The 26,624-nt window shown below is 51.5% G+C and overlaps 1 protein-coding gene across 12 annotated transcripts; it reads left to right on the forward strand.

The window, feature by feature from the left end:
- The first annotated feature begins 1,877 nt into the window (after nucleotides 1-1,877).
- APBB1 (amyloid beta precursor protein binding family B member 1) lies at nucleotides 1,878-26,624 on the forward strand. Of its 12 annotated transcripts, none has more exons than XM_017507226.2 (18): nucleotides 2,114-2,249; nucleotides 3,760-3,763; nucleotides 4,002-4,008; nucleotides 7,295-7,329; nucleotides 9,780-10,514; nucleotides 16,963-17,153; nucleotides 17,256-17,312; nucleotides 17,396-17,481; nucleotides 17,592-17,655; nucleotides 18,076-18,225; nucleotides 18,577-18,704; nucleotides 18,803-18,808; nucleotides 19,094-19,208; nucleotides 19,354-19,438; nucleotides 19,742-19,825; nucleotides 25,536-25,651; nucleotides 25,788-25,964; nucleotides 26,050-26,624. In XM_017507226.2, exons 2-18 carry the CDS (start codon nucleotides 3,760-3,762, stop codon nucleotides 26,215-26,217), a joined length of 2,208 nt encoding a protein of 735 aa, XP_017362715.2. In that variant the 5' UTR covers nucleotides 2,114-2,249; the 3' UTR covers nucleotides 26,218-26,624. The 12 variants fall into 12 exon arrangements, with proteins under 12 accessions (XP_017362719.1, XP_017362720.1, XP_017362715.2 ...); XM_017507228.2 differs by having other exon boundaries at nucleotides 16,978-17,153; XM_017507227.2 differs by lacking the exon at nucleotides 18,803-18,808.

A 26,624-nucleotide genomic window follows, 5' to 3' on the forward strand; every position in this document is an offset into this window, starting at 1 on the left:
TTTCTCTTCTTCTGGCTGACCTCTAGCTCCTTCATCTCTTTCCCTCACTGACTTGTCACTTCCTGTGAAAGCCTCCTAAACCTCCCAGGCCAAATTAAGCCCACTCATATAGCTCCCTGTGTGTAAGCCCACTCACACATCTCCTTCAAGATATACATCACATTCCTAATTACATATTTAACGTCGCTTTCCCCTGTTAAATTTCAAGCTGTGTGAGAGACGGAACTGTATCTTGTTTCTTGACATGTTGCTAGCACCAAGGACAGTACCTCACACATAGTAATTATTTAATGAAAGAAAACGAATGAATGAGTGAATGAGGATACCTTTGTTCTTTTGTGTAATTCTTATTCATCCTTCAAGAACCCAGGTCAGATGTCATCTCCTCCAGGTGAGATACAGTCAAATCTGATTCATCTTTGGATTCCTAGGGCCTGGCTTGGGACCTGATACATGGTTCATATATCACAGCCATTTGCCAAATCACTATAAACGACTGGCCATGAGTTGATAATTGTTGAAACTGAATGACAGGTATATGAGAGTTCATTATATTGTTCTTTCTACTTTAGTATATATTTGAAATTTTCCACAATAAAAAGTTAAACATTTATATTTACCTCAAGTAAAATAAAAGTATATTCAAAGATGACCTTGAAACTTCTGGATTGGGAAGTCAGTAGTTGGTGTCATTCATTGAAATGGATGGAGTGGAGCCGTGACCAGTATAGGATGTGTGTTGTTGTTGTTGTGGGGTGTGTGTGTGTGTGTGTGTGTGTGTGTGTGTGTGTGTTGAAGATCGTTCTTTTTCACCCCAGAGAAACTCCTTAGATGACTAATGAAGGGGGATGTAATAATGAATTCAAGCTGGGTGGGGTGGCTGATGCCTGCAATCTCAGCACTTTGTGAGGCTGAGGTGGGAGGATTGCTTGAGCACACGAGTTCTGGACCAGTCTGGAGAACACAGTGAGACCCTATCTCTACTAAAAATACAAAAAGCCAGGTGCCGTGGCGCGTGCCTGTGGTCCAGGTACTCCAGGGGCTGAGGTGGAAGGATAACCTGAGCCCTGGAAGTTGGGGCTTCATAAAGCCGTGATCCTGCCACTGTTCTTCAGCCTGGGTGATAGAGTGAGACCCTGCCTTGAAAGAGAAAAAGAAAGAAAGAACGAAAGGACGAAGATTTGGATATCTTTAGTTTTAGGCACCTTAGAGGGGGTAGTATTTAGAGGCTTTCTGGATGGTAATGTAACCCCTCATTATCCTTGATGGCCTCTGGTTCACTGATCTGACCACTGGGATGTATTCTATTATCCAGGGAGGGTCTGTAGTAAATATTGCACCTCACCGTCTTTCTTTACATCTTTACACTTTTCATTCACAATCTCCCCTTCCCTGTGAATTTCCACGGGGGAGAAATGTATTCTTGACATTTTCCAGGCCTTGATGTCAGTTTTATGTTCAGCAGCAGGGGTAGTTCAGTGTCAAGAATCATTGAAGCTCCAGTCTGAATTCGTCACTGTGACTGCGGGCAAGTCGCTTTACCTGTCTTAATCTTAGCATCAGCCTCTGAAAAATAAGGATAAAAATCTGGTGATTTTACAGGGCCGATGTGAAGATTAATGCGCATCAACGGTTTAACACAGAGCCCGGCCCGGTGTAAGTGGTCAATAAATAGGAGCTATTATCAGCAACGCGATGTCCTCAGAGCCTCCCCACCAGGACGTTGGGGAGCGGTGCAGCAGGAGCGGAGCAGGCTGCCTCCCCGGAATCCCTCCGGGCGCGGCCGCGGTCCCCGCACCGCCACCGCCACCGGGGCTCCAGCCTGGCCCGCGCGTCTGCCCGCGGGGGTGCGGGGCCAGGGCCCTAGGGGGCGCGCAGGGTGAGTCTGTGGCAGCGTAGTGGAGGACGGCGCCGCGCTAGGCGGGGGTCCCAGGGAAGCGGCTGCAGGGATCTCTGCTGGGAGGGCTGGACCGCGGGGCTCACCGAGGGCAGAGGGTCTCCTGCAGAGCGAGGCCCCCAGGAATCTGCGGCAAGTACCGCGCCCGCCGAGCTCGCTCCCGCGCCCGCCCCAAGATGGCGCCCCTCCCCCTCCCCCTGCGCGCGCCTCCGCCGCTCGGGGCGCGGCCCCGCGGCCCGCGCGCTCCTGGGCGGGGGATGTTGTGATGGAGAAGCAGCGGCAGAGCCCGAACCCCGCAGCCTGAGCCACCTCCGTCATCTGGGCCCGGGGCCTCGCCGCGCAGGTAGGAGCTGTCCCTGCCCCGGCCCAGCCCTGGTGGCTGCGTCCGGATCCCCAGCGGCCGGCGGACCCTGACGCCTCTTCACCGCAGTAGCCGGGGTCTCCCGGCCGGGCCCCATCCCCCATCCCCGGGCCGCCCTCCCACCGTGCGCCTGCAGACCGTCCTCTCATACCTCCCATTGCAGGGTCCACTCGGGTCCTCACACCGCCCCCTCCGCTGTCCTTTACCTCCTGCCCCTCGGGGTGACTAGGGGAGGGTATGGAGGACGCGAAGCGAGGGGCCATGGAGGTTGGGGGAGGGGAGGCCCAGGGCCGGGAAGGGGACCTGGGGGTGGGGTGGGCTGGCCGGCCGCGCCGCCGATTCCAGCAGGGATCCCAGGCCTGAGATCTGTCAAGCCGCATTCTGTTGCCCTCAGCGACCGAGGGGTGTGCCCTGGGGCGGCTGTGTCCCCAGCTCAGCCAGGGCCCAGCACTGGCAGGACCACTCATTAGGAGCAGTTTTCCCACTGCCAATTCCTAACCTGTTTTGAATCTGCCTGTGTATCTCTTGCATTCTGAGCCCCTCCCCCTATGGTCCTAGCTCTCTCCACCCTTCAGAGTCTACGCTTGCTGTCTTCATTTCCTTACTTCCCATTCATTCTTAAAATCACTCCACTCTGTGTCCCTGACACCCGCTGAAACTGTCCATGCCAAGGTCACTGGAGACCTTGTGGAGAACTCCAGTGGACACTTTGCTGTTATCTTCTTTACCTCTGAGTAGTCTTCCGTGGGGTCTGTTCTCTCTCCTTGAAGCATTTTCCTGCTTTCTGTCCTGCAGCATTGTCTGCTCTTCTCAATCTCATTTGCTTCCTTCTCCTCTCTTTAGATGCTGGTGAGGCTCTTGGCTCTGTCCCGAGCTGTCTTCTTTCATTCTCTGTTCTTTCTCCCCAGATATTTTATTCACTCCCAAAGCTTCAAATTTCATATATATGCTAATGAGTCTCAAATACATATATCCAGCTCAGACTTCTTTCCTGAAATCCATACTCATATACCCAGCTGCCCTCTTGACATCTCCTTGAAAGACAAACAGGAATTCCAAACCTATAGATTCCAAGCTGAGTTATCGTCCCTGGTTTTCTCTGTACCCTACTTCCAAATCTCTTCTTCCTTCAAATCTCAGAAATGGCTATTTGCCAATCAGGAGTCATGAGCAAGACTCAAGATTAAACCTCCTCTCATCCTCTGCATCTCATTTCACCAAGTTCTGTCACATCCACTGCCTAAGTATTTCTCAAATCCATTCATTTCACTCTTTCCCCACTGCCACCCAAGTTAATCTCAGCCACTACCTTTTTTTTTCCTGACTACTTTAATAGCATACCCTCTTGCCTACCTCCCTTTAACTATTCTCAACACAGCACCCAGAGTGTTGCTTTAAAAAATGCTTCCAATCACTTATTCATTCAACACATATGATTTGAGCACCTACTATACGCCAGGCACTGTGTTAGGTCCTGAAGATATAATTGTGAGCAAAAGAGATGGGTCCTCGGAGCTGACAATCTAGGAGAAAAATCAAATAAGAATAACATTACAAATGTACTAGATACCATGAAGAAAAACTGTGTGGTGCCTTGAGAACACCAGGAGCAGCAGCTAAATTGGTTTTGGGGATAGGGAGAAAGGGTCCAGGATGGCTTCTCTGAGAACACGATGTTTGAACTAAACTATAATGGATGAGTAGAAGTTAATTCAACTTAGAGAGTAGGCGAAGAGGTCCCAGGCAGCATGGGAATCATGTGCAAACACCTTGTAGAAAGAAAACACGTAATGTCTTTGAGGAATCAGAAGAAGGCCACTAAGGCTACAGAGCAGAGTGACCAAAGCCAGGAGCAGAGAGGAGGAAGGCAGGTGCCAGACTGAGCAGGAAATTTAGGCCACGTTAAGAATTTTGTCTTAAGGGCTGGGCATGGTGGCTCATGCCTGTAATCCCTGCACTTTGGGAGTCCAAGGTGGGCGGATCACCTGAGGTCATGACTTCAAGACCAGTCTGGCCAACATGGCAAAACCCCATCTCTACTGAAAGTAGAAAAAATTAGTCAGGCATGGTGGTGTGTGCCTGTAATCCCAGCTAGTCAGGAGGCTGAGGCAGGTGAATTGCTTAAACCCAGAAGGCAGAGGTTGCAGTGAGCCGAGGTCTTGGCACTCCATCTCAAAAAAGAAAAAAAAAGAATTTTGTCTTAAGGTCTCTGTCCTTGATGGTAGTGGATGTGGGGAGTTAATGAAGTCTAGAAATTTTTCTCGGAGAGAAAATTATCAGAGGGATGGATTGAACATAAGGAGTGCAGGAGAAGGACATGTCAAGGACGTACCCCTACTTCAGATTCACAGAATAGGATGGGTTGTATCATTCCACGAGCCAGGATCCTGAAAGAGGACCAGTTAGTGTGTGGGAGTGGGAAACATGAGTGGGTGTATTAGCTTGAGACATCCAAGTGGGGATGTTGAATAGAAAGTTGAGTGTACTTGTCTGGAACTCAGGTGAGGGGTCTGAAATGGAGGTGTGAATTGGGAAATCATCAGTGTATAACTGAAGCCGTGGACGTGAATGAATGCCTATATCAATTATAGGACGAGAAAGAGAACAGGGCATGAGAATATGAGCCAGCAAAGGAGTCTAGGAACCCAGCAAACAGTAATGAGAAGTTTAAAGTAAGCCAGGAGATGAGAGTGTGGAGGCCACTGAGAGAGGCTGGATGAGAGAGATCCATGGGGTCAGATGCTGTTGGGAGGGCACCCAAGATGAGGACTGTGTCTGTTGGATTGAATGACATAGGGGTCATGTTGACCTTGGTGGGAGCTGTTACTGAGTCGTGTTGGGAGTGGAAGCAGGCTTGGAAGGGGTTGAGGAGTGAGTGGGAGGTGAGGAAGTGGCAACAGTGAGTGAGACAACTCTCTCAAGAAGTTTGCCTGTATGGGGGAGGAAAGAGCAGTGAGTGGCTCTGAAGTGTCAGGTTAGATTGGGAGAGAGTGGGTCCTATTGAGAAGGAGAGGTTGATTATAGAGGAGAAAATAGATAAACAGTGGTATACAATTCCTGGAAAGGCACCTTAGGAAGAATCCAAATTATAGGTGAGGCAGTTGGTTTTCGGAAGGAGAGAAAGGGATGGGTCCTGAAGTTTGGCTGGGTTTTATGTTTGAGGATGTTCCCCAGTCGGATGGCTTCCCTTTCCTCTGTGAATCAGGAGGGGAGATCATCCTCTGAGAGGGGTGGGCCACAGAGAGTTGTGTCCTAGTCTCAGGCAGGCCTTCACTGATGTCTGGGCTGTAGTGAACCCCAGGTTCCTGTGATGTCCTGCTCTTCGTCCTTCATAATATTCAGTAAACAAACAGGGAATGCTACGAGTGCCAGGCACTGTTCTAGATGTTGGCATTACACTGCGTCATAACGAGTTGTTCAATGGCCGTTTCCCCCTAAACTGAGAACTCCTCCAGAGGAGGAACCATTTCTTTTTTATTCATCACTCTCCTCTGTGTCTAGCACAGTGTCTGGCATATGGTAAGCTGTCAGATTACCTGACTCCTGACTTTGGGCGAGACTCAACCCCTGCCCCTGTGGTCTGATACCAGGATCTTCAGGTTTAGTGGCTACTTCTTTCAGTTCCTGCCCTGGGGCCCCTGCCTAGCTCCCTGCCTTGAGCCAGAACCTATTTGGCTCTTTGCATCCTTTGGTAACTCCAATGAGAGGGGAGAGCTTAGGTTGTGTTCCTTTAAAAAATTGGACTGAAGTTATCTTTTTGACCTCGAGCAGTGGGGTATTGGTGACCACCCTACCTCAGGCTAGATGCTCAGGTTTCAGCGCTTAAACAGAGTTTCCTCAGTCCTCCTCTCATACTTCCTGCCCCGGTGACCAGATTGGCGGGGCTGCCCTGCAGTCAACTTGGCTCTTCACTGTTTCAGCCTCACAGCGCATGCACCCTTCTCAGATTATATCTCCTAGTGCCAAGGAGGCTGGTCTCAGCCTGACCTTTGAGAAACCTGGCTCCGTACACCAGTGCTTCAGAGAAGGGCTTGCCATCCTTAAGGTCCTCTGAGCATGGCAGAGTCATGGAGTCTTCTACTTCCTGAAACCCATGGAGATGCCACTCTTGAACACTGTCTGAGCCAAAATGTTGGTTTAAGCTACCCCTCTCCCTCCCTTTTCCTAGATCTCAGCCCTCACCTCTCCAGGACTCCTGTCCCATCTTACTTCCCTCTCAGGGACCCTTTGGCATTCTCTGACACCCTCCCAAACACGCTCTTTGCTCCTCCGCAGCCCATTGGGCCACACAGCCTTTCTTGGTACCTATTCCCAGCCAGTTCTGAGCTTCTTAGTTTCTCCCACCCTGTGTCTCTCCTGTTCATCCTTCCTTTCCTTCTGCACGACAGCCCAGTCTGTGGCAGCACACGGCATACTCTCTCCGGTAATGGGAATGTGAAATTGAATAGGACACCGTCTCAGATATTCTGATAGAATGTGGTCCTGGGTGTTGTGAGACACGAAGGAGAGAATGGTCACTTGAGGGTGGGGAGAGAACGGGAAAGACTGCTCAGAGCTGTGGCCGCTGAGATTAGTTTTGAAATACAAGCAGAGGTTCTCACAAGGGAAGACAGAATTCTAGGCTGAGGGAGCAGTATAAACAAAGACCCAGGGCTTGAAGAGTGTGTGACATGTTCCAGAATCTGCCACACACTTCATGTAGCTGGAGTATAAGGTATAAAGGAGGCGGCAAGTGGGGGGAGGTCTGACAGGTTATAGGAGTTGGCTCAAGGGGGCTCTTGGTTGTTCTGCTGACGAGTGCAGACATTATCCGAAAGGCAGTGGTGAGCCCTCTAATTTTCTGAACCAAGGAGTGACACAATCTGGTTTCCATTTTTGGAAAATTACTGTGGTTCTGGGAGGAGGCAGAGCTGTCTATTTTTTTCTTCATTTATTCCACTGGCCATGAGTTTTCTTATTGGCCAGGCGGAGCCACACTGAGCAGATCAACAGCTACACGTGAGGCAGACACATGCACCGAAACCTTTTTCATTTTACAGACTAGGGTCTGAGGAACTAGAGACACGGAAAGGTAAGCTATGAGGCTGGGAGCTATGGCTCACACCTGTAATCCCAGCACTTTGGGAGGCCAAGGCAGGTGGATCACCTGAGGTCAGGAGTTCGAGACCAGCATGGCCAACATGGTGAAACCCCATCTCTACTAAAAAAAAAAAAAAAAACCAAAAAACAAAAATTAGCTGGGCGTGGTGGCGAGTGCCTGTAATCCCAGCTACTCAGGAGGCTGAGGGAGGAGAATCGCTTGAACCTGGGAGGCAGAGGTTGCAGTGAGCTGAGATCACGCCATTGCACTTCAACCTGGGCGCACAGCACCTGGAGAGATGGGTGAGCCTTGCTTAGGCAGCTGCAGCACCTGTGCTTAGTGCTGAGGACACAGAGGGAAGTGGGATAGCGGGGAGTCGGGGGGAAAAAGAACTCCTTAGCACAGGAACAGGGAGATAGGGAACTCTCAGACAAGACATCAATGAGAAAGGACTGTACAGTGGGAATTAGAAAGAATGCAGTGCAGTGTTTGTTGCGACGGTCAGTGAGGGAGAATTGTGTGTTGGGGGAAGGGTCAGGTAGGAAGAGAAGGGTCAGGTAGGAAGAGAGAATCAGTGAGGCCATCGAGGGAGGAGGGAGTAATGTGGTAGGGGCTGTCTGCAGGAGGGCTTGCATAGAGGGCTCAGGATGAGAGAGAAGTGGGCAGTGGTTGGTCAGGGAGAAATAACTGAAATAGGGGGGTGGTGAGGGTCCAGGGAGAGAACACTTTAATGTGGGAGTCCGAGGAGGAGAGTAGCAGAGTGCTGGGAAGGTCAGGGAGAGTGGGGAGGATGGAATGGGGCCCGTGGGTGGGTCCCTGGGCGGCGGGCTGGAAGGACAGCTGGGACTCAAACGGTTGCATTTCGGAGAAGCTGACCCACGAAGGGCTCTGAGGAGGCAGTCGGAGGGAGGGCTCGGGAGGGGGAGCTGTCCTCTTACCTGAAAGGCAGGTGGAGTTTGTTTGGGGCACCATGAGGCACAGTAACGTAACCAAAGTGTTTTCTGACACTGGCAGAGGAGGTGCCGAAGCGAGGCCTTGAGGACATGCGGACTGATTCATACATTCATTCAACAAATATGAATGGAGTTCCTGCTCTGTGCCAGGACTATGCTAGGCACTAGGCGTACTGTGTTTAACCAGAAAAGGCAAAATCCTCAACATGGGAATTATAAATTATAGTCATAAGGAGTCAATCATTAGACAAAGTAAACAATAAATTGGCTTGACACATGGTGACAGGCGCTAGTGAAGCGTTTAGGGTTTGCTGAGGAGGGGCCGAGGTAGCCTATGGTTTTAAAATGGGTGTTCAAGGAAGGCTTCACTGAGGCTGTGACATTTGGTCAAAGATCTGAAAGGCTGGGCTGGACATGGTGGCTCACGCCTGTAATCCCAGCACTTTGGGAGGCCAAGGTGAGTGGATCAGGAGGTCAGGAGCTCGAGACCAGCCTGGCCAACATCTCGAAACCTGGTCTCTACTAAAACTACAAAGATTAGCTGGGCATGGTGGTGGTCACCTGTAATCCCAGCTACTCGGTAGTCTGAGACAGGAGAATCACTTGAACCCAGTAGGCGGAGTTTGCAGTGAACGAAGATCATGCCATTGCACTCTAGCCTGAGTGACAAGAGCAAGACTCAGTCTCAAATCAAAACAAAACAAAGATTTGAAAGGCTGGAGGACCCAGGGGAAAGGCTCCTATAGTGACTCAGGACAGGGCATTATAAGGGCTGGCAGAGGGACCAATGCCCAATGGGAGCTACTTATGGAAATAGGGAAATTGTCACCAAGATGTAGCTTCAGCTGGCCAGAGGAGCCATGAATTGTGGCCAAGGGCCTGCCCTCTGTGACCTGCCCTCCAGTGCTATGTCCTGCGGGGCTGGTTCTGCAGCTTATTTGCTCCTGTCCTCACAGTCCTTGATATGGTGTGGGCATGGGGGCTGGTTGAGCTGAGTGATTTATGACAATGGGAACACAGCCTGGGGAGCTTACAGTGGTGGGGCTTGGGACGGAAGTGTGGCAGGAGGAGAGGGGCAGTCAGTGATCAGTGTCCAGAACACATGAGCCAGTCCCATGCTAGTGGTGTTCCTGGCACAGAAAGCCCCGGGTGGATGAGCTGCTGGGTGGGGAGACACAGAGAGCCATTGTGTGGATGCCCTGCTGGTGGGACCAAGGGCAAGCAGGCGCCAGCTGTGCCATCCCAGCAAGCTCAGAGCAGGGGATATAGGGATGCGGTGGGCCTCAGACCTGGGCCTGGCCTGTGATGGGGGTGATGGTGCTGGGACAGAGGTTGAGCCCAGTCATTCTCATGGGATAGAGAGCCATGGGTGTTAGTCTGCTTAGTACAGGGAGATGAGGAGGCACAGGGCATAGCCCTGGGGCAGAAGCAGGGATGTTGCTGTCCTGGACCAGAGGCTCAACAGCGTCTCTCCTCCCTACTCCGCAGGAGCTGCCAAGGCCATGTCTGTTCCGTCGTCACTGAGCCAGTCGGCCATTAATGCCAACAGCCACGGAGGCCCTGCACTGAGCCTACCGCTGCCCCTGCACGCTGCCCACAACCAGCTGCTCAACGCCAAGCTGCAGGCCACAGCTGTGGTACCCAAAGACCTGCGAAGCGCCATGGGGGAGGGTAGTGGGCCTGAGCCAGGCCCTGCCAATGCCAAGTGGCTAAAAGAGGGCCAGAACCAGCTCCGTCGGGCCGCCACGGCCCACCGTGACCAGAATCGCAATGTGACCTTGACCTTGGCGGAGGAGGCCAGCCAGGAGCCTGAGATGGCACCCTTGGGCCCCAAAGGCCTGATACACCTGTACTCTGAGTTGGAGCTCTCAGCCCACAACGCGGCCAACCGAGGCCTACGAGGACCTGGCCTGCTCATCAGCACCCAAGAGCAGGGGCCAGACGAGGGAGAGGAGAAGGCAGCAGGGGAGGCTGAGGAGGAAGATGATGATGATGAGGAGGAAGAGGAGGAGGAGGACTTGTCTTCTCCCCCAGGGCTGCCTGAGCCCCTGGAGAGTGTGGAGGCCCCTCCTGGGCCCCAAGCCCTTACAGATGGCCCCCGGGAACACAGCAAGAGTGCCATTCTCCTGTTTGGCATGCGAAACAGTGCGGCCAGTGACGAGGACTCAAGCTGGGCTACCTTATCCCAGGGCAGTCCCTCCTATGGCTCCCCAGAGGACACAGGTACCTTGTGGAGCTTGACATGGGCATGTGGGAGGGTGTGAGGGCAGAGGTTAGGCCTCTCATACAGAGGCCAGTGCCAGCCTGAGGTGAGCTGAGAGCCCATGTCCTCAGGCCACAGCAGGCCATGTCCACCAGGCTTTCTCATTCAGAGAGTTCTTGGATATTCTGGTAGATCTGACTGTCATGCATGCCCTGATGGATGGATTTATCTGTTATGCATGCCACCATGGTTGATAAGTGGGCTAGTTTATTTACTGGACACTTACTAGGTAACTGGTCCTCTGCTCAGCATTTTCAGGCTTTATGTTCACAGTAAAGCTGTGAGGTAAACTCTATGATTATTCCCATATTACCGATAACAAAAAAAGAGACCCAGAGAGGTTTAGTAGCTTTCTTCAGACCACAGACAGACCGAGATTACAGTAGAACTAAGATCTAAACCAGGTCTGAGTTCAGGCCTGAGCTTTTGGCCCTGTGTTACACTGCCACCAATGCATAGAGCACAATGCACTTAGGTGCCCTTGGAACCATCTGCGCCGTTTTAACAGGCCACACCTGTTGGGAGCAGCCAGCTCCCAATAGGTCAGGAGTTTGAGATCAGCCTGGCCAACACGGTGAAACCCCACAGAAGTCTGTTTGGAAAGACTGGGGATGTTGTGTGCTTATAATCCGTATGTCCTGTACAGAGCACCATTGCAAGGATACAGTTTTGTCAGGAATAGGATATTGACTAAAGGTTAGAAAATAAAACCCTTTGGGTGGGAGGAGAATAGATTTTACGATTACTCATTAAATATGTCCCATTTAAATAAGCTGAGTCTCCACATTTTCTTTTCCTTTTTTTTTTTTTTTTTGAGACGGAGTTTCGCTCTTGTTACCCAGGCTGGAGTGCAATGGTGCGATCGCGGCTCACCGCAACCTCCGTCTCCTGGGTTCAAGCAATTCATCTGCCTCAGCCTCCTGAGTAGCTGGGACTACAGACGTGCGCCACCATGCCCAGCTAATTTTTATATTTTTAGTAGAGACGGGGTTTCACCATGTTGACCAGGATGGTCTCGATCTCTTGACCTCGTGATCCACCCGTCTCGGCCTCCCAAAGTGCTGGGATTATAGGCGTGAGCCACCGCGCCCAGCCGAGTCTCCACATTTTTTAATATTATGTAGAGAATACAGGAAAAGCTGAGGAACAATGGGTGGAGATAACGGGCTGTAGTAACAACCCTGGAGTTCTGTAGATGGAAGTCTAAGAAAGATTAGGAAAGACCCCCATCCTCACAAGGCCATACCCATCCCCCAACTGTGCAATCTTTGTAGAGAACATGCAGTTCAGATGAGCCTAGGGCTGCACACCATCCCCTTTCGAAAAATTCATTCTGGGCTGGGTGCAGTGGCTCATGCCTGCAGCACCCTGGGAAGCCAAGGTGGGTGGATCACCTGAGGTCAGTAGTTCAAGACCACCCTGGGCAACATGGTGAAACCCTGTTTCTACTAAAACTTCAAAAATTGCTGGGTGCGGTGGAAGGAAGGAAGGAAGGAAGGGGAAGGGGAAGAGGAAGGGGAAGGGGAAGGGAGGAAAGAAGAAAGGAAGGAAAGAAGGAAGGAAAGAAAGAAGAGAGAGAAAGGTATTAGTCAGGTGTGGTGGCGTGCACCTGTAGTCCCAGCTACTGGGGAGGCTGAGGCAGGAAAATCGCTTGATCCTGGGAGTTGGAGGTTGCAGTGAGCTGCAATGGCACCACTGCACTCTAGCCTGGTTGACAGAGTAAGACTCTGTCTCTAAATAAATAAATAAATAGCCTGTATTGTGTGAATCAGTATCCAAGTAGTAGGCACATAGTTGATCTGTCTCTCTCTCTCTTTCTCTCTTTTTAAAGTATAGACAGTGTCTCACTATGTTGCCCAGGCTGGTCTTGAACTCCTGTTCTCAAACAATCCTCCTACCTTGGCTTCCCAAAGCACTAGGCTTACAGGCATGAGCCAGTGTGTTTGGCCTAATCCAGTTACCCCTCTATTTTATTTGCTTGCAGTTTTGCTTTTGTTTTTTAACTGAAGAGACATTTGTTTGTCCTGGGTTTTCTATGATCTGGAATTTTCGGACTCTCTCCTGTGGTTGTATTTACTATGTTCCTCTTCCCCTGGATTTCCTGTAAATTGGTTGTTAGTTCTAGAGCCTTGATCAGACTCAGATGTGAGTGTTTTTGTGTTTTGCTTTTGCAAGGATATTTCATAGGTGGTATTAAGTACTTCTACCAAAGGCAAAGTCGGATTGCCTCTCTTTTTGTGATGTTAGTGGCCTTTAGTGGTCATTGCCTCACCTCCTTTGAAAAGGAACAGTCCCTCCTCCACTCCAGCTGATTACTTTTGGGATTAGGATGAGGAAAAATGTAGTTTGAATGCAGCCAGGTAAAGGGAAACTGAAAACTAGATATTAGTGTAAAATAGCCCAATTTCTAAATGTTGTCAACAAATTCTGTTTTTTTTTTTTTTTTTGAGATGGAGTCTCACTCTGTCCCCCAGGTGTAAAATTGGCTCATTGCAACCTCCGCCTCCCAGGTTCAAGTGATTTTCCTACCTCAGCCTCCTGAGTAACTGGGACTACAGGTGCACGCCTCCATGCCTGGCTAAGTTTTGTATTTTTAGTAGAGATGGGGGTTTCGCCATGCTGGTCAAGCTGGTCTCAAACTTCTGACTTCATGATTTGCCTGCCTCAGCCTCCCAGAGTGCTAGGATTACAGGCATGAGCCACTGCGCCTAGCCAATTAATTCTGTTTTTTAAAAAAACACTGTGCAGGCCACACACAGTCTATCTGAGGCTTGCATCAGTCTGCAGGTTGTAGGTTGCAAGTTTGCAACCCTAGGGGGTGTGAGTCAATGGCCAAATAGAGGCCTAGTTGCTCAGTCGCCCCTGGGATGGTCACTGTGGTGGCTGCAACTATGAACCACCTATGAAGCTTCTAGGAGTAGGAGGCCAGAACTGCTGAAGAGCTGGGACGGGCATGCTGGGCAGTGACCTCAGCAAGGATGTTGGAATGGCAAGGGGATTCTCAAGGATCGTGCACTGGTGGACACTTTGTGAGTTGAGGATAGAGGTGGGGGCCAGCCCAGGAAAGGGGCTAAGTCACTGATTGCTCTTTTGTGACTGTGTTGCTGCGACCATAAGGGCTGCAGAGAAGGTTTGTGTTCCTGCAGGAATGAGGATAGAATTGAGAAAAAATTATTTTCTCCTCCTATTGTAGGATATTCATAGAGTTATGATTGAATGCATAAATGCATGAATTCATGAATTAAATGAATGATGAATGAGTAAACTTTACTACCTGTATTGGATTCATACTCTGCTCCAGGCCTTGTCCTAAATGCTGGAAATGTATACTATGGGGTAAAGATGTTCTTACTCTCATGGCCTTCACAGCTGGTAAGGAGTCAAAGAAAGAAACAGGTTGTTATGATCAGTGTGATGAGCTCTCTGGGGCTGGGGAAGTACAGGAGGGGCCCCTGACCCTGCCTGTGTGAGTGGTGGCGGAAAGGGCAACGGGCTAGTTTTAAGAAGGTACCTGTACACTGATGTCTGAAGAAGTAGCTGATAGCCAGGTGAAGATTAAGAGAAATAGAGGTGGGCTGGGAGAGGGTAAGGGGCATGTCCCAAGCAAAGAGAGAGAAGGGAGATGGGGAGTGGCCAGAGATAAGGCTGAAAGGCAGACAGGTTCATGACAGCACCTAAAACCTGGGGAGGAATTTGGACTTCATCCTGAGGGCAATGACAAAACAATTAAGAGAACTAAATTGGAAAATTACTTGATTAGTATCTCAGTAGAATCATTTGGGCCGTAGTGTGCAGCTGAGATTGGAGGAGACTAGACAGGAAGAGAAAGACCAGTTACCATGTTGTTGCAATGATCCAGGTAAAAAAAATGCAAGTAGCCTGGGCTATGTTAGTGATGTGGGGTGGAGAGAAGGGGAGAGCATTAAGTCAGTCACTGATTCCTGAGCAAGTGAGTACACCAGGTTTCGCTGCTAAGGCATTTGTGAGTGAATGAATGAATGAAGGAATGATACACGACCATTTAATGTGTAAGTGCCTGCATGAATTGATGCAGGAGTGAAGGTGTGTGTTCTGGAATAAATGCATGTGTGTGAAAGCAAAAGCCTGGGTGGGCTGTGCTTGGAGGGAGATGTGCCAAGCTCCAGAAGGGCCTCCCAGATGGCCAAGGGGGGAGAAGCTGCCCTTCCAGGACAGATCGGAAGGATGCAGCTCTTCGAAGCAGGAAGGCACAGGCTGGCAGGGATGGCAGATGGATTGGTGTGTGTGACTCAGTCAGGAGATGGCAAACTGGTCCCCAGATTCCAGAAGTGTCCATCCCTCATGAAGCAGGCTGTGGCTTTGGAGGGCATGGAGGCTGTAGGTGTGGTGTTCCTGGAAGGTTTTAGCAGGAGAGTCCTGAGACAATGGAGGGTCTCTGGGGAAGAGCAGGTATTCCCTGAGCCTCAGCTAAGTTTCAGGTTAGCTGCAAACCTTATTCTGTAGGGTGTGAGGTGGGGGGAAGTCGAGGCGGGGGAGAGGTGGTGATGGCTGCCTAGAAGGTGGATGGGCAAGAGCCCCTCCTCTTTGGATGTCTGTGGGCCCACGTCATTTGGAAGCTGAGGATGGTGAAGCATCCTGCCTGAGTAACTCATCAGGTGTGCAGCCACCTTGGTGTAACCACGCCCACTCCCAGCCCCACTGTGTCTGGTTGCCCAGCAGCCGGGGTCTTGGGACTGTCTGTCCCTTAGTGCTGCCTCTTGGACCAGTCAGGATTCCTGGTTTCCCTGGTAACGGGAAGCACGTCAGCAGTCTGGGCGCTCCCAGCCGGTCCTGGTGCTGCGGTTGCCGAGGAGACGCTGCAGCCTAGCTGGGCCCTGGCAGGTGAGGTGGGGGGTGGTGCTGGGAAGCCCCAAGCCCAGCCTCATGCCTGCCGGGGCCCAGGACCTCAAAGCCCACCCTTGGGTTCAAGCGGCTGTGCATGTCCTAGACAGGGGCTGGATCCCTGAAGGCCTTGAAACCACACCCTATTTATGCTGAGAGCTATAGGCTCTACAAGGCCCCAGGCAGCTGGGGTATTCCTGAAAGGCTGAGTCCCCTGGTGTTCCTAACACTGGGCTTGGCTTGGGCACGGAGATGACCACCGAAGGGTGGAATGGAGATTCAAGATTGGGGGAGGGGAGCCAGGTTGAGGAAGAATAGGTGTGAGCAGGAGGGGCTGGGGTCTCATGAACCTCCCTTTCTCCTCCCTTCCCCACCCCCAAAGGAGATGCCCTAGCATGGTGGTCCTGGCCCCTCCCTAGCAAACTCCAGGCGGGGGAGGATCTTGCCTGGCAGACGCTCTGCCCTGGTGAGAAGGGGGTGGGATGAGCTTTTCTCTGCAGCCCAGCACCAGGCTGTGAGCCCAGCTGGCTGGGCTGGAGGGGCTGTGAGGAGGGAGGGTGGAGGCAGGAGGGGCCGGGAATGAGCGCCATGTTCTCCCAGGACTTTTTCCTGGCCATCATCCTGCAGGACAGCAGTCCAGGTGAGGGGCAGCATGAGGCTGGGCATCATGTGGGGTGGGGCTGAAAGAGAGAGAAGAGTTAGAGGACGCATGAGCGGGTTATAGGGAGGAATGGAGTGGTGTGGCTCTGCCGGCAGAAAGAGTGTGTGACACAGATGCGAGGTATGTGTGTATGTGCATGTCATGTTTGCCTGCAATTGTGCGGCAAGGTTCAGGGAGTGAGCGTCTGTGGTGTCTGCACACATTTGGCAGGGGTTGACGTATGCCGTGTGTCTGAGTGTGGGTCTGCCTGTATGTGTGGTACCCACACGTGTGTTAGGGGCCATTGTGGTGTGGTATCTGCACACCTGTGTGGCAGGGGCTGGTATGTTTAGCTGCATGCGCACACACCTCTGTGGTGTCTGCTTAAGTGTATGGCTAAGGTTGGTGTGTGTGTTTGCCCCTGCACATACATGTGCACCTGTGTATGATACCTGCCGTCTGTGCTGGCATTTTCTGTGTTGCATATGCTGGTGTTTGTGGCTGCGCAGGTATGTGGTATGGCTTGCTTGTGTTGTGTGTCTGTGTGTACATGTATATGTGCAGGAGTTGGAAAGTGTTCACCTTCGTGTACAGAGATACAGATATGTGTGAAAGGAGGTTGATCGGGGTCACTCAACCTCCCCTGCTCCCTTCCTTCTTTCCTCCCTGCCTTCTTCCTTTCCACAGTGTGGCCACATTAGCCACTAGAAGGGCCCAGGAGGAGACCTGAGCTATGTTCCCTACTGGTGGCCCCACATGTGGTGACTCCAGACTGTAGGCTCTAGGAGGAAGCAGGAACTGTGTTGTGGTATAGCTCTTCCTCCACCCCTTCTCAACCATGGGGTCCCAGAGAGGACTGGGCATAAGCATCGGCTGTCTGCTTGTTGGGTAGGCTGACCCTCACCAAGCCTCCCGCCTGGCAGATTCCTTCTGGAACCCCAACGCCTTCGAGACGGATTCCGACCTGCCGGCTGGATGGATGAGGGTCCAGGACACCTCAGGGACCTATTACTGGCACATCCCGACAGGGACCACCCAGTGGGAACCCCCCGGCCGGGCCTCCCCCTCACAGGGGAGCAGTCCCCAAGAGGAGTCCCAGGTGAGGCTCACAGGCCTGTTGGTTTTGGGCCAGGGGTGGAGGGAGTGTGTGTTGCCAGAGTAGGATGAGACACCCACTTACCGCTCCCATCCCTCCTCCTAGCTCACCTGGACGGGTTTTACTCACGGAGAAGGCTTTGAGGATGGAGAGTTTTGGAAGGTGGGTAAGGGGACCTGCTTTACCAGGCGATAACTGGAGAAGGGGCATCATTTTGATCCTGATTCCTCAATCCCCTTCCCAAGGATGAACCCAGTGATGAGGCCCCAAGGGAGCTGGGACTGAAGGAACCTGAAGAGGGGACATTGACCTTCCCAGCTCAGAGCCTCAGGTGAGCCGCCAGATGCAGTGGGCTGGCAGTGGAATGGTTCTGTCTGGAAGGGGCCTTGGGACAGCTCCATTTATGGGGGCACTGTGCTAAGTGTTACCATCTGCCTTCAGCCCAGAGCCATTGCCCCAAGAGGAGGAGAAGCTTCCCCCACGGAATACCAACCCAGGGATCAAGGTTTGTTCAAGACTGACACCCATTCTAAGGCCAGGCCCTTCAGTGTGTGGGACAGCCCCTCATGTTGTGCTCTGAGAGGTCTCAGCACAGCTCCCCAGGTCCTGAGTTAGGAGTTCTTCCAGTGTCAGCACAGAGCCCTGTGTCTGAGCTGGAAGCACTTCAGTTTTTAAATCAACCAGCCCAGCAGCCCAGTTGGGGGCCCTCATAGTCTTGGTTCAGGTGCTGTTTTGTACTAGCTGGGGTCTCATCTGATATCTCCCTCTCCCTAACCATATCCTGTTTGGGGAACTTCTCCGTCTCTGTTCAGAACACCCTGCCTCCTGCCACGCTCTGGGTCAGGAACTCTGCTGTGTCCTGTGCTGGGGGCTCTCCAGTTTGACCCAGATCCTCTACCTCCTGCCCCTCTTCTGTGTCTGGCAGTGTTTCGCCGTGCGCTCCTTAGGCTGGGTAGAGATGACCGAGGAGGAGCTGGCCCCTGGACGCAGCAGTGTGGCAGTCAACAATTGCATCCGTCAGCTCTCTTACCACAAAAACAACCTGCATGACCCCATGTCTGGGGGCTGGGGGGAAGTAAGGACCTGAGCCAGTGGTGGGTGGTGCTGTGGGAGGGTGAAGGAAATTGTGAGAGATAGGAGATCTGACCTGCCCACAGCGGGGTGGGAAAGGAAGGAGGATATTGGCTCACCCTAAGTGGCAACCCTGTGGCTGGGACCTTGGGAGATAGTAGCCTAACAACAGTGGAGTCCATGTGAGAGATGACATGACAAGTGACCTCCACTAGAGTGAGGCCAGCTGGGCGGGTGGTCTGACACCAAAGCAGGGGCCCCAGAGCTATAGCTAACATCCCCTGAGCTGCAGGGGGCAGAGATCAGCCACCATGCCAGCTGGAGTCCCACTGAGTGCCTGCTTCTGGGCCTGCAGGGAAAGGATCTGCTACTACAGCTGGAGGACGAGACGCTAAAGCTAGTGGAGCCACAGAGCCAGGCACTGCTGCACGCCCAGCCCATCATCAGCATCCGCGTGTGGGGCGTCGGGCGGGACAGTGGAAGGTGGGAACAGGCCCTGGGATTCCAGGGTGGGAGTCCATCCGGTATCAGAGTCCTCTCTCTAACTCTGTTCTTTGCCTCTCTTGTGCTGCTGGACCCAGAGAGAGGTACTATGCTTATTTTCCCCCTTCTACACCTGGACCAGATGCCTGGAAGTGCCCAAGCTCCCTTCTTGTGCCCTGCCCCTTCCTACCCGCTATGCTCCACCATTACCCTCCACCTCAGCATGCTTGCCTGTCTACCCTCCCTCTAGAAGGCAGCACCTACGGGGGACCAGCTGCGGGCAGAAGGCCTGGAGGAGCTGTGACGGGCAGGGAGGACGTGGGTGGGGAGGGGACCAGGCTCAGCACTGGCTGGCACTGGGAGACACTGAGGTGCCCCTCCCCCAACAGGGACTTTGCCTACGTAGCTCGTGATAAGCTGACCCAGATGCTCAAGTGCCACGTGTTTCGCTGTGAGGCACCCGCCAAGAACATCGCCACAAGCCTGCATGAGATCTGCTCTAAGGCACGGCCCCCTCCACTCCCTGGACTAGCTGCCACCTTCGCTCTACAAGGGTGTGGGTGGGGTCGCTGAGTGGGGTTGGGGGGGCCCCAGGGCAACGAGGCTCTTACAAATTCTCCCTGGCTCCTCGCCTCTCTTCCTTCCTCAGATCATGGCCGAACGGCGTAATGCCCGCTGCTTGGTAAATGGACTGTCCCTGGACCACTCTAAACTTGTGGATGTCCCTTTCCAAGGTTAGTGTCAAAACCCCTCCAGGTCCAGCTCTGCTTTGTTGGCAAAGGCGGGAGACCCAAGGAAAGGCATGAGCTCCTGGACAGCCCTGATAGAAAAATGAACACATGAAGACTGAATACTCCAATAAGTGGAGCCACGCTGCTGCTACTTTCATCTTGTCCCCTGCTTCCCTTTAACTGGAGGGAGGGGACAAGATGAAAGTAGGGCCTTGGCTGGGCAAGTGCCCAGCTTATGCCCTGCCGGTGGGAACTGGGGGTGAGCAAGGTCTGCCACCATGATCAACCTCCTCTTCTTTCCCATAGTGGAATTCCCAGCGCCTAAGAATGAGTTGGTCCAGAAGTTCCAAGTCTATTACCTGGGGAATGTACCTGTTGCTAAACCTGTTGGTATGTGTGTCCTTCTATACCAAGGGGCTGCTACCTTGATCCCAAAGCTCTGCCCTACCCTGTGCCTTCTAGCACTTCCTCTACCAGAACCTTCCTCATGCTTGGTATCTTCCTACTGTTTAAAATGCATCCCACCTCCCTGTCCTGCCTGTAGTAGCAGTCAGCACTCCTTTGCTGAGCATCAGTCACCTGAGCTGTGCCAAACCAGGCACAGAGGGAGACACCACTCCTGCATCCCATGGAAAAGCTTTGGTTGGATTGGGAGGCAGATGTTAGGTAACTGGAGACACCAGGCAGCAGCCTGTAGCTGGGTTTAGTATTACAGTGCCAGCTGTGGGCCGGGAGCATCTGGAGAAGGAAGCCGTGAGCATAATTGTCACATACTTTATTGTTGCAAAGTTCTTTAAAAACAAGAAAACAGGGTCTCACTGTGTCCCCCAGGCTGGAGTGCTATGGCACAATCTCAGCTCACTGCAGCCTCCGTCTCCTGGGTTCAAGCAATTCTCCTGCCTCAGCCTCCTGAGTATCTGGGATTACAGGCTCCCGCCACCACACCTGGCTAATTTTTGTGTGTTTAGTGGAGACGGAGTTTCACTGTGTAGGCCAGACTGGTCTTGAACTCCTGACCTCAAGTGATCCACCCACCTCAGCCTCCGAGAGTGCTGGGATTACAGGCGTGAGCCACTGTACCCGGCCTGATCTGCTTAACTCTTAACTCAGTGCTTTCATAGTGTCTGTTATTTATTTGTTCATTCAGTTAACAAGTATCTTTGAAGCTTACCATGTGGCAGGCCCTGGACTAGGCACTGAGAGAACAGTGGCCACAGTCCCATTTTCATAGAAGTTATAGAAGGTTATGGTAGGAAAAAAAAAAACAGTAATTAATCAAATAATCACACAAATAAATGTGTGAGTTATTCACCAAGATAATGTAGCAAGATATAATAGAGGAATTTCGGCTATTCTGGGGTCGTAAAAGACTTCCCTGTGAAAGTGACATTTGAACTGAAATCCACAAAATGAATAGAAGTGAATGTGGTCAAGTGGAATGGAGGTGGGAGTGGGACGGGAAAAGATGAGTGTCCACAGTGGGAGGTGCTTTGGCACTTCAGAAGTACTGAGAGAAGGTCAGTGCAAGATGAGGCTGAGAGCTGGGCAGCGGTCAGGCTGCCAGGTCAGGGACCTCAGGCTACGTTAATGATTTTTTTCTTCATCCTAAGACCAGCAGGGAGCTATTGAACTCTCCAAGGGTGCACTTGGCTTAATCAGATTTGAATTTTGAAAGTTCCCTTTGGCTATTTCATGGAGGGGAATGTTAATCGGGTGGAGGTGAATGTGAGCAGCTTGGTTAGGAAGCTTTTCTAGTAGTCCTGGCCAGTAATGAGAGTATCTTGGACAACAGTGGAGCTGAAGAGGAGTGCATGGGTTCAAGAGCTGTTTAGACAGGTATAGTCAACAGGCCTTGGCAATTGTTTCAGTGTGGGTGAGGGACAGAGGCATTAAGGGTGACTCCTGGGTTCCTGGCTTTTGGACCTTCTGGATAGTGGATTCTTTCTTTCAAGGTGGCAGATGCTAGAAGAGGCCAATTTGAGTGTGGAGCTTGTGAGCTCATTTTTGGACATGCTGAATTTGAGGTGCCTTTGGGAAACTGAGAGGCAAAGTCAGGTTGGCAGCTGGATTCACAGATCTGGAGCTGAGAGGAGAGGTCTGAGCTGGAGATAGAAGTTTTGGCATTATTGGGTTGTAGAGGTAATCAAAGCCATGGATGTAGAGTAGCTTGACCCTGAAAAGTGGGCATCCTGGAGCGAGAGGGAATAAGGCTAGCCATAGCCTTGATGCCCTCCAACATTCAATGGATGGGTGGAGAAAGAAACTGCCAAGGATAGTGACAACAGCAGAGAGGCAGGAAGAAGAAAAGAGGCTACCTGAAGAAGTGGCCGGGCATCATGTCAAAAGACACATAGTAAGAACTCAACAAATGTTCGATGAATGAATTTAAAAGAGTGAATTAATGAATAAATGAGACTTGCTTCTGATTACATGGCCAGGAAAGGTAGACCTAGGAGTCAAACCCCGGTCGTCTTTAATTCTCTGCGCTTTCCCTCATATCGTGCTGACTTTCATGTCCAAAATCTTACATTGAAAGAGGGGATGCTTGTTAGAAAAGGTGGGGATTGAACTGAGGTTTTGAAAGAAGGCTTGAATTTGCAGAGAGGAGTGGGTATTTCATTTGGATTCAACAGTATGGCCAAAGACTTGGAACTGGAGGTGAGAAAAGCATGCTGACCCCTGCGCCTTTGCCTTCCTCCTTTTCATCCTCAGTTTCTAAACCCTTCTTGGCTCTTCCAGTTGTTACCCCCATTCCCATATGTGCTCCTTTCCGCCTACCTCTTCACTCATATCCTCACTATGCCAGATCAGCTGCCTGTGACCCTTGACTGCCCCATCAGCTTCGCACTTTTGGACAAGTGGTCTCTAAACTTACTTCCTGCTTCACTTTATGCTCCTTTTGTAATCTCCCTTTTTAATATTAGCCCCTCCAGAAGCTGCAGTATTCATTCATTAATCATTCGTTCATTCAACAAGTGGGATTGTGTGCCTGATACATGTCAGGTACTATTCTAGCTTCTTGGCATGCATTAATGAACAAGACTGACAAAGATCCCACCTTCGGCCGGGCACAGTGGCTCACGCCTGTAATCCTAGCACTTTGGGAGGCCGAGGTGGGTGGATCACCTGAGGTCAGGAGTTCAAGACCAGCCTGGCCATCATGGTGAAACCCCATCTTTAAAAATAAATAAATAAAAATAAATTAAAAAAACAAAAAACAAAACAAAGACAAACAGACAAAAAGATCCCACCTTTATGTAGCTTACATTCTAACAAGGAGAGACAGACAATAAAATGAGTACACTGTGGAGTATGTTAGAAGGCAACAACTGAGCCTGGGTGCAGTGGCTTATGCATGTAATCCCAGCACTTTGGGAAGCCGAGGCAGGTGGATCACCTGAGATCAGGAGTTCGAGACCAGCCTGACCAACATGGTGAAACCCTGACTCTACTAAAAAATACAAAAATTAGCCAGGCATGGTGGTGGGCACCTGTAATCCCAGCTACTTGGGAGGCTGAGGCAGGAGAATCGCTTCAACCCGGAGTTGGAGGTTGCAGTGAGCCGAGATTGTGCCATTGCACTCCAGCCTGGGTAACAGAGCAAGACTCCATCTCAGAAAAAAAAAAAAAAAAAAAAAAAAATAGGGAAAAGAAAAGAAAAGCACAGCAGGATAAGGAGGATTGTGTTTGGGGCTGGAGGTCAAGGTGTAGGTTTCAGTCCTGAGTTGTCATCAAATCTGACAGCCTTTTTCCAGACTTTGCTCCACTGCTTTCACTGCTTTCGCCACTTCCCTGCCAAACCTCCCAAAACTCTGAGGCCAGGCTCCACCCCATCTATTCAGCAGTTTGACGCTGATGTCCCTTTCACACACCTGAACTTTGAGATTTCCAGTTGCCCTGGCCTAAATGTAAACATCACACCCCTCTACCTGGCTTTTGAAGCACTCTGCAATCTGGCCTGGCCTATCCACTTCTGTGACACTTGGTTCTACCAGTTTGGGTGCATTTGCCCATGTTGCTTTGAGAGTGACTTGCTCATGCATCTGGAATTTCTTCAGCAGATAAGCCCTGTGTTAGAACTGGGGACAAAGGGATGCATTAAATTCCCATTTCTGTTCTTAAGATGGCCACAGCCCAGTGTGGAAAAAAGTTTTCCAGGAGTTACAAGGTGTTGTGTAAGAGTTATCTCAAAGTTGTCCTCTCCCTGCCCTGCAGCAGGGATGGCTACCTAGGTGGAGACCTGAAGGATGACAATCTGGAGTTTCTCAGTCCAGCAGGGAAAGGGCACTCGAGACAGAGGCTTTTCCTTCAGTTGCAGTCTGCGTCCCTCAAGGGCATTCTCTTCTCTTGCTTTGCATTCCCCATCTGCCTTACAGGCCATTTGCCAGGATTAATTGTTAATAATAATGCTACACAAATCATTTGAAGCTCAGGGAGCAGTAAAATATGAGGCTTGACAGCTCCGGTGAGGCCAGTTTTTGGAAGACTTGCATCCTTTTGGGAGCAGTTCGGCCATGATCCAGCCAGAAGAAAGATGAGCAAGGCCAAGGTGGGAGAAGGCATTCAAAGAAGTCTACTCTTTGTGGACTTTCTGCCCACAAAGAGTCCATATGGTCTGCTCCTAGTGGGAGCTGAGAGGCACTAAAAGGGGCAGAGGGTCTGGGAGTGGACCACAGAGGCATGTGCCTTTTGCACTGGCATTGCGCAGAGACAGTAGCTCACACAGCCAGCTTATGAGTGTGGGGACTAAAACTGACGCCTTTGCCACACCATGTGCTCCTGCCTTGGTGCTCTGCTGAGTGCAAGCAAAAGTGGAATCCATGAGGGGAAATGTTTATGGTTTGAGGTGGAGGAGACCATGCGTTATGAGAGAAAGTTGATTGATCTAAAAGTCAGGAACCTTGGGTTCCTTGGCCTTTGAGTATGTTGTAGACATTCTTGAGTAGAACTAAGATCTTGAAAGCCCTTCTAGTTCTGAAAACTAGCAATACAGAGAAGAGGTAGGAGAAAGGCATGGCTAAGAACCCAGGCTCTGGAATCAGATTTCCTGAACTCAGGTCCCCATTCCTCAATGGGACCTAAGGCATATTACCTATCTCTTCAGTTTTCTTTCTTTCTTCTTCTTTTTTTTTTAATGGGGTTTCTCCATGATGGCCAGGCTGGTCTTGAACTCCTGACCTCAGGTGATCCACCCACCTCGATCTCCCAAAGTGCTAGGATTACAGGCGTGAGCCACCGCGCCTGGCCTATCTCTTCAGTTTTCTTATTTGTAAAATGGAAATAAAGTAGGGCCAGGCGCGGTGGCTCACACTTTAATCCCAACACTTTGGGAGGCCAAGGCGGGGGGATCACAAGGTCAGGAGTTTGAGACCAGCCTGGCCAGCATGGTGAAACCCCGTCTCTACCAAAATTACAAAAATTATGTGGGCGTGGTGGTGGGCACCTGTAATCTCAGCACTCAAGAGGCTGAGGCAGGAGAATTGTTTGAAGCTGGGAGGCAGAGGTTGCAGTGAGCCAAGACAGCACTATTGCACTCCAGCCTGGGTGACAGGGTGAGACTCTGTCTCAGAAAAAAAAAAAGAAAAAGTTATCTATTGTGAAGTTGTGTTGTGTGGGCACAAATAAGGTAATACACTGTAATGACTTAACACACTGTGATACCGAGTAATCACTTCTCAAAATGGATATCTTAAAAAAATATTGGCTCTTGGGAGAGGACTGGCCTGTAGGGACTGATTTGGGAGTTATTGTGTGAAGCAATGTGGTATGTGAGTGGGATGAGCACTGCGAGAGCAAGATTTGGGGAAGTCAGAACTTTGGGAGGTTAGTCAGTTCAGAAGGGTGGAGGAATAGGCAGAGCCAGTGAAGATAACGAGCCTAGGATTCAAGATCTTAAAAAGTAGGAAAATGTCCAGTCACTGAAGCCAGGGGAGGAGAGCCCCAGGGAAGGGATACTTGGACAGCACTGTCCAAGCTGTAGGCTGGTGAAGTGGGGATGGGGCAAAAGCCCTGGGTTTGATTGGGTGGAGCTAAAGGCCTAGGGTAGAGCTGGGGTATCCTCTCTCTACCCTCAGTGGTGTCTTGTGTCCATGTGTTCTAGGGGTAGATGTGATTAATGGGGCCCTCGAGTCAGTCCTGTCCTCCAGCAGCCGTGAACAGTGGACCCCAAGTCATGTCAGTGTGGCCCCTGCTACCCTCACCATCTTGCACCAGCAGGTAAAGAACTGAGGTAGAAGTCATGGTTGTGCCTTGCCATGGAGGGAAGACTGGGGGTGAGGGGAAGAGCTGCCGCTAAGATGGATGTGGAACAGTGCGGGTGGTGTTCCTTTTTAACTGAGTTCCCTCACTGCAGACAGAGGCAGTGCTGGGAGAGTGTCGGGTGCGTTTCCTTTCCTTCCTGGCCGTGGGCAGAGATGTCCACACGTTCGCATTCATCATGGCTGCTGGCCCAGCCTCCTTCTGCTGCCACATGTTCTGGTGCGAGCCCAATGCTGCCAGCCTCTCAGAGGCTGTGCAGGCTGCGTGCATGGTAAGCGGTTAGGGTGGCGGGGTGGTGGCGTGGCCCCACGTGAGGCAGGCTGGATGGAGAGTGACTGCCCTGCTTGCCTCTGCAGCTTCGCTACCAGAAGTGTCTGGATGCCCGTTCCCAGGCCTCCACCTCCTGCCTCCCAGCACCCCCTGCTGAGTCTGTGGCACGGCGTGTAGGGTGGACTGTCCGCAGGGGTGTTCAGTCGCTGTGGGGATCCCTGAAGCCCAAACGGCTGGGGGCTCATACCCCATGAAGAAGCTCCCACCTTCCCTCCACCTGCTTGTGTTGGGCCCCAGGGAACTAAAGGGTGTGGGTTAGGGAGGGGTCTAGAGGCTATTCCTAGGCCTCAGACCTCCCAAATATGCCCCTCCCCAATAGCTAGGGTTCCCTGCCTAGGAGCTGGGGAGGGAGAGATCTAATCCCTTCAAGGAAGCGATAACACTGGAGTGATAAGAGGAGCAGGAAGCAAGGCCAGCCCTGGCTCTCCATCCCCATGTGTTTCAGGTGGAACAGGAGGAACTGGTCCAGGCCAGGCCTTATCCTCCTAGGACCCAGCAGGGGCAGGAGGAGGAAGGGACTGGTCCAGGCATGGGTCCTTTCCCCCTGCTCCATGGGCACCTCTGCTGTATTGATATCACTAATAAAGTCTGTCTGCACTGC

Source organism: Cebus imitator, unplaced genomic scaffold (genome assembly GCF_001604975.1).
Source record: "Cebus imitator isolate Cc_AM_T3 unplaced genomic scaffold, Cebus_imitator-1.0 Scaffold370, whole genome shotgun sequence".
NCBI classification, from domain to species: Eukaryota; Metazoa; Chordata; class Mammalia; order Primates; family Cebidae; genus Cebus; species Cebus imitator.

Coding starts and splice junctions, on each gene's coding strand:
- APBB1 (XM_017507226.2), top strand. Junction 17,154..17,255: donor GTCCCCAAGAGGAGTCCCAG/GTGAGGCTCACA, acceptor CCCTCCTCCTAG/CTCACCTGGACGGGTTTTAC. Junction 19,209..19,353: donor TGCATGAGATCTGCTCTAAG/GCACGGCCCCCT, acceptor TTCCTTCCTCAG/ATCATGGCCGAACGGCGTAA.